This window comes from Apis dorsata, unplaced genomic scaffold, assembly GCF_000469605.1.
Source record: "Apis dorsata unplaced genomic scaffold, Apis dorsata 1.3 scaffold_434, whole genome shotgun sequence".
Lineage (NCBI taxonomy): Eukaryota > Metazoa > Arthropoda > Insecta > Hymenoptera > Apidae > Apis > Apis dorsata.
In genome coordinates this window covers 280,497-288,084 of record NW_006263685.1, presented here as the reverse complement: position 1 = coordinate 288,084, position 7,588 = coordinate 280,497, and the positions used below count along the sequence as shown (strand labels likewise).

The following is a 7,588-nucleotide window of genomic DNA, read 5'->3' as shown; positions in this document are numbered from 1 at the left end:
AAATAAATCGCAATTATTATTATTATTATTTCATAGTTAATGATATTTATATAAATAATATTATTTATACATATTAATTAATATTCTATATATATATATATTATATATATATATATATATTTTATCTTATCAAATGTTTTCTTGTTTTTGTCTAATAAGGTAATAATTATTAAAAAATCAATCAAAAATTTGTAAAATGAGATAGTAATTATCAAAATTATATGCATGTATTTTCAAGAATATTCAATCAATCACAAAAATATTTAATAGGAAAAAAACTAATGTAACATATTAATAGACCGCAATTGTAGAAATAAGAAAAGTTAAAATTCATTTTACACAGCCAAGAGGGAATATTTATATATAATTGTTATAAGATACACTTCCTCAAGGACTACACCATCAACTAGGTTCCTCAAGAAGAAGTTTTGTGATTGGTGTTGAAATCATTCTTGCATCTTTGTCAATTTTTTTATTTTACATTAATAAGTACAACATATTAATAAAAGTGTTACTATGTACTGTATATATATAATTGTCCAAAACTCATTCACAAGTAATTGTCATCTTTTTTGGCCACTAGAGGATACTCTAAATGGACATCAGCTCAGATGAAGAGTCAAGACCAATAGTGCATAAATGGTTTCAAGATCAACCACAAAACTTCTTTCGAGGAAGCCAGGCATTAATGCTACGTTGGAACAATTGTATTAAATGTAATGAAGATTACATATAAAGACATACATTTGCTTTTAAAAAACAATCTTCATTCATCAATTTTGAATTATATCATAATATATAATGGAATTTTATATAAATAAAGTATTTTCTGATTAATTTATTTTTGTATAATAAATAATCAAAGAGTATAATATTCTTTGATAAATATATTATAAAAATTATGTGATCCATTAAAACAAATAAAATTGTTTTATTTAGATACATATTTTTATTTAATGTTGTTCCATTGTTGAATATATATGATTAGATTACATATATAATATTATTCTATTTAAATATGGAAGTTCCTCTTTTAACAATAAATTATTTAATTATTGCTTTATATATGCAATGTTATGCATATGTAAAGCAACATATCAATTTGTTTATATTTAATTTTTATTTTTATAGAATTTTTATTATTTTTATTGTTTCTCTTATTTCATAGACGAATAAGGTAGCAGGAGGACCACCGGTAACTACTGCACCACCGCCCCCAACGTTGATTAATAAAATTAAATATCAACCTGGAGGTCCTATAATAAAGAAAGATAAACGACAAAGTAGCTCAAGATTTAACATATCGAAAAATCGCGAACTTCAAAAGTTGCCGCTCCTATCTGGTAAGTCGTTATATTTTGAAAATTTCATAAAAAATTACATAATTAGAATAATGTAAATAAATAATAATGCACTGGCTAGAATTGGCATAGTTAGAATTGGTTGTTAAATATAAAGGAAAAATAATTTAGTCTGAATTGTAAAAATATTATTTATTTATTTTATCTTTTTTTATAATAATTAACAATTTTCATCATAGAAACAGTTTTATCTGTAATAAATTCATCATTCACACACACAAAATTCACAAATTTATCAAAATTTATTACTTCTATATTTTAAAGCGAACCATAGCTTTCTTCTCAATGATTGTCGTATAAAATATCGTATGATTTATTAATATAACAAATTACAAAAAACGGAAACAAGTAATAAATTGTAATGCACTTAATGAATGAACCGAAATATAGCTAATAATATTTATATTATATTATATAATTACTTTATATAATTTAAAATACAATGCATTTAATCATTTTGAATAATTTTTATTTCATTTTCAATATCCAAAGATACATTTTAGATGTATCTTAAAGTGAAAAAAATAAAAAATAAGAAAAGTTTAATAAAAAAAAAATCGGTATATTATTAATGTTTATGAAAGTTATAATAGCTAATGTTGTCATTATCATTAAAAATTTCATAAAAAATAGTAGCAAGATTTAAGATTGAAATAGATTTTAGAATTTTTCGTGAGATAAATTTTGATTTTAATTTATCGTCAAATATATTGTTTATTTACATTTTAATAATTTGTTTATTTACATTTTAAGTGATAATTAGAATTGTGAAATATTTAAAAAAATATATTTTATAAAAAAAAAAATAAAATAATTAAATATAGTATTGAATAATATAAATAATTAAAAATTTTTTTCTGCTATCGATCAAATTAAGATTTTCATTAGAATAACAGAAATCTGTAAAAAAATTGGTCTATAAGTAATAATACATAAGTGATTGATATATCGAAAATCTACAAAGATTACACTTAGTTATTACATCTTAAATGTTGATTTAAATGATCTTAAACTTATTTTAATTATTTTAATAATTAATTATAATTAATAATTAATATTCCATAACATTAAATTTAATTCGTTCATAAAAATAATATCATTGTAGTATATCGCTTTATTTTTTATGGAAATTTTAATTTTTTTTTTTTTTACATTATTTTATTAAATATTATATTTTTTTTATCAATTAGTTATTTTAAAAATCACTCTGTTTTTAAATTTATATATTGAATTGATATTATATATTTATCACATACATAATTCTAAAAGAGAATTAATTAATTACTTTTGTTTTTTTAATCCCGGTCACATAGGATTGCGAAAGCAGCTACGTCAGAACGTATCGATTGTAAGGCGCGGTGGTTCACGCATGCGCACGTGAAGCATTTGCGATTCCTACTTTTTTAACGTAAACAGTCCTTTCTCGTTCAAACGGCCTTTAGTATCAACGATATATTTTCTTTACCCGAATTTGTAACTTGTTTCTTTTGATTTTTTTTTATATCTACTTAAAATCAAATAATTGAGTAACGAAACGTTCGGAAATCTTTGTGCATTTATATCATCATACAGATATATGCCCGGTTCTTACTCGAAAGAACGGTCAGTTACGTCGAAGCAACAGATTGTTATGTGAACAAGGAAACCGGTGCGTATAGGAATGTAATTTACCGTGAACGGACCGGAAAAAGAAGATAAATTCCGGTGATAGATATTAAAAACGTAGATTGTTGAATAATAAAATGGTTCATGTGGATGGATATATTCCTTTTTCAACTGGTGGCCTACCGAAAAGTCCAAGCTTCCACCAGGGACTTGCCTTGGCTACTGCTCTATCTCGAGAATCGAATAAACCTTACTTAACCAACTTCACTTCGCATTATCAACCATTACGACCCCTATTAATCGGTAATGAAACCTCTGAAGTTTGCTTCTTGTTTCGATTCTCGTAATTGTCAAATAGATGAATGAATATGTATTTAGGGAAGAATAAAAAGAATATGCATAGATATTTATTGAGAACAATAGAAAAACATAGGTTGTATGAAATGAGCTTAGATTTGAGAGAAAGAGAGAGAGAGAGAGAGAAAGAGAGAAAGAACGCGCGCGCACAAGAGAGAAAGAGAGAAAGATGTAAACAGTTCATTAAAGATTATTAATAAAAAAAGAAAATGAATAAAAAACTTAACAAGACAGGCATGATTATGATGATTGAAAATAAATAAAAAATACAATAGAAAGGATTTATAAAAGTATTGAAAAAAAATGTACAAGAAAAAGAAATGTAGAAAAGAGTATAAGTGGAAATTCAAGAAAAAATGGAAATCTTTGCAAGAATGTGAGAGGAAAAGGAATGCTATGAGAGAAAGTTTACGGTAGTAAAAGTATAAGAGAAATAAATGTATGATAAAAAAAAAAAAAATATACGATAGAGAATAATTACGAATTGTGTGCATGTGTGTATTTGTGTGCATTTAATGTGTGCATGGTTTATTTATTAAAAAAGAAGAAGAAATAAGGGGGAAATAGAAATATGATAGAAAGAAAAAATCCAAGAGAAAGAGTTCATAATACTATTTGAGCATATATATATATCTATATATATGTATATACATGTAATAGAATGTGCGTACGTGTGTGTATATTTACCCGTAAAGAAAACATGAAATTCATATGAATATATTTTGTATTTGCAATCATTGATGCAAAATATTTCAAGAAATATTTTAGGAAACGAATTTTTTGTTTATAGAAATCTGAAAGATTAAATTTCTTAGATATTTTTTAATTTTTTTTTATTTTAGAAACGCAACAAGGAAACGAAAGGGAAGAACTTTTCATCCAGAAATTACGTCAATGTTGCGTGCTGTTCGATTTCGAGTCCGATCCCCTTTCGGATTTAAAATGGAAAGAGGTAAAGCGTACCGCTCTAAACGAAATGGTCGAATATGTCACCAAGAACAAAAATGTGATCACGGAAGCGATATATCCTGAGGCAGTGAATATGGTAAGTAAACTGTTTAACGCGTTAGTGATAGAAATTCGATAATTAATAAAACAATTCATGATTGAGATTGCAGATACAATGGATATATTATAAAAATATGATTATTTTTCTAATTCGAAATTTTTCAGTTCGCAGTGAATCTTTTTCGCACTCTTCCTCCATCATCAAATCCAAACGGAGCTGAATTTGATCCGGAAGAAGATGAGCCAACATTAGAAGCGGCCTGGCCTCATTTACAGCTAGTTTATGAATTTTTCTTACGATTGCTTGAATCTCAGGATTTTCAACCTTCTATCGCTAGACGTTACATAGATCAAAAGTTTGTATTGCAACTTTTAGAGTTATTCGATTCGGAAGATCCACGAGAAAGAGATTTTTTAAAAACAACGCTTCATAGAATTTATGGAAAATTTTTGGGGCTCAGAGCGTATATTAGAAAGCAAATAAATAATGTTTTTTATCGATTTATATACGAAACCGAGCATCATAATGGTATTGCTGAACTTCTTGAGATTTTGGGAAGGTAACTTTGAACTGTTCATTATACAATATTTATTTCATTATATTTTATCATAACAAATAAATTCATTGTTCTTTTTTTTTTTTTAGTATAATCAATGGATTTGCATTACCATTAAAAGAGGAACATAAAGTATTTTTATTGAAGGTGCTTTTACCTTTACATAAAGCTAAATCGCTCTCTGTATATCATCCCCAATTGGCGTATTGCGTGGTTCAATTTTTGGAGAAAGATCCGTCGTTAACTGAACCTGTTATTAGAAGTCTGTTGAAATTTTGGCCAAAAACACATTCTCCGAAGGAAGTAATGTTTTTAAATGAACTCGAAGAAATTCTTGACGTGATCGAACCTGCGGAATTCCAAAAAGTTATGGATCCGTTGTTTAGACAATTAGCGAAATGTGTATCATCTCCGCACTTTCAGGTATGCAATATTTTTTTTCACGTTGATGGTAGATTATGTAGATTTAAAATTTTTTATATATTTTGTTTTTTTTTTTCAGGTCGCTGAAAGAGCTTTGTATTACTGGAACAACGAATACATAATGTCACTTATATCGGATAATTATTCAGTCATTCTACCAATTATGTATCCAGCATTCTATAGAAATTCCCGAAATCATTGGAACAAAACTATTCATGGTTTAATCTATAATGCATTAAAGCTTTTTATGGAGATGAATCAGAAAGTATTCGACGAGTGTACTCAACAGTATTATCAGGTATGCTTTTTATTATTATAAAACAGGATAAAAAAATAATAATCATTGAAAATATTTGTAGGATCGACAAAGAGAAAGAAAACTTATGAAAGACAGAGATGAAGCGTGGATGCGCGTTGAAGCTTTGGCAATGCGACATCCAAATTACAATGCGACTATAAAAGGTATTACGAATACAACAATTGGTACAATATCGCAACAACAATTAGACAGTCCTCCGCCCGATGAAGATGGTGATACAGATCAGACACCACTTACATTGGAAAAAATAGAAGCGAAAGCAAACGAGGTATGACAAATCGATCTTTCTCTCGTGTTTATTAACAAGTCTAAAATAAATTTTCTTTTGTCATAGGCAAAAAAAATGACAAACTCTAATAAAACAAAGCCACTTTTACGAAGGAAAAGCGATTTACCCCAAGACACGTATACAATGCGGGCATTATCTGATCATAAACGTGCAGACGAATATCTCGTTACGCCACCGGATCCTAATAATTGCTAGTCTCTACCGCAATCTCTTCCCATGTATCCTCTCTTTTGCTGCAGTGATTTTGGGAGTTAGCTTTTTCGAAGAGAGAACTAAAACAGCGATGAGTCGAATCTAATCAAGCGATCATCACATTCGACGATAACCGCCTGAAACAGAGTTTGATCATATAGAGAAGTCAACAATGTCGTAATCCAATCTTCCCTACCCTTCGTCTTGTATCAATATTATCGAGATATATATTCTAATATTTTTCTTCGTATCTCGATAAATGAAAAAAAAAAAAAAAAAAAAAGCTTTCTCTCACTGCACCCAGCACATTCGGAAGATGTATCCATGTCCGTAGTAATCTATAAAAAGAAAAGAATGCTGATAACTTCTTATATACTCTTTGAGTTAATTTACATAAGATATCGCGAGAATTATGAAAATATTACATACTCGCTATCAAAGAAATTAAAATCATGAGATGTAAAAGAAACCTAGAGAATAAGGGTCCTAAGTGTGTACATATATATATATATATATACAATATATATATATATACACACGCGCGTGCGCGCGCCCATACAGACATACACATACAGATATTTTATAAATTGTAGATTTCTTGAATATGAAGAAATCTATCGCTGACAATAAGACAATTTTTTCATATTCATAAATACGCCTTTACATTTTCAAATTATTCTATTATTCCATGTATAAAAGATATTTATTGTTTAGAATACATAGAATACAATCTTGAATTTAAGTTTCAGACAATTTATCTTTAAAGATCCAAAGATTCAATTCAATAAAAGAGGTTGTCTTGCTTTTGGCAATTGATTTTCTTCATATTATAGAAATTTATGATTTATCGAACACCATTTGCATAGGATATATTGCCATGAGTGAATAAAAATTTATTATTTGATTTTGGGAATAATTTTGGCATTTTATTTAGAAGAATTAAAATTAATTACTTATTTATATTTTATATTATTATTTATATTTTTATATTATATTTTTTTTAAATGAAAAAAAGTAACTTCTTGTATTTATATAAAATATATGAAAGAAGTTATTTTTTTCAAAGTTTTCTAATTAAAACAAATATATTTATTCAAAAATATATATATTATTTAAGCAATATATATCATGTTACAATTATGGCAAAAATTAAGAATTTTTTTACGTTACTTAATAAATTTTGAGAGTATTTTTAGCATAATATTTTTTTTCAAGCTTTTTTTTATTCAAAATCTCTCTCCGGATGATAAATTATTGTTCACTCACAATATATATCCTGTACTTTAAATAAACAAAAAAATTTTATACGAATTCGAAAGAAGTCAAAAAAGAATGGCCGCGTGCTTGATGTTGTAATAATAATAACAATAAAAAAAGAAAACAAATTTTAGTATGAAGTTTGAGGCGTTTACTCTTCTGAGCGAGATTTCCACTGATGCGCAAACGACAGATATCTAATAATACACAAGTGATATAT

General features: G+C 26.8%; 1 protein-coding gene across 5 annotated transcripts in view; it reads left to right on the top strand.

Annotated features, from left to right (window-relative positions):
- LOC102673214 (serine/threonine-protein phosphatase 2A 56 kDa regulatory subunit gamma isoform-like) overlaps positions 1 to 6,458 on the top strand; it is a 9,272-nt gene extending 2,814 nt beyond the window's left edge. For 3 of the 5 annotated variants that reach the window (XM_031512434.1, XM_006619722.2, XM_006619723.2), the window contains exons 3-9: positions 1,169 to 1,343; positions 4,166 to 4,368; positions 4,497 to 4,891; positions 4,978 to 5,311; positions 5,391 to 5,609; positions 5,671 to 5,898; positions 5,965 to 6,458. In XM_031512434.1, coding sequence (XP_031368294.1) covers positions 4,300 to 4,368; positions 4,497 to 4,891; positions 4,978 to 5,311; positions 5,391 to 5,609; positions 5,671 to 5,898; positions 5,965 to 6,114 — 1,395 coding nt within the window. In that variant the 5' untranslated portion in view covers positions 1,169 to 1,343; positions 4,166 to 4,299 and the 3' untranslated portion in view covers positions 6,115 to 6,458. Of the gene's footprint in view, positions 1 to 583; positions 717 to 1,168; positions 1,344 to 2,751; positions 3,270 to 4,165; positions 4,369 to 4,496; positions 4,892 to 4,977; positions 5,312 to 5,390; positions 5,610 to 5,670; positions 5,899 to 5,964 lie in introns of those variants that run through there. The other 2 variants (XM_031512435.1, XM_006619724.2) reach the window with 2 other exon arrangements.
- Positions 6,459 to 7,588: the final 1,130 nt, after the last annotated feature.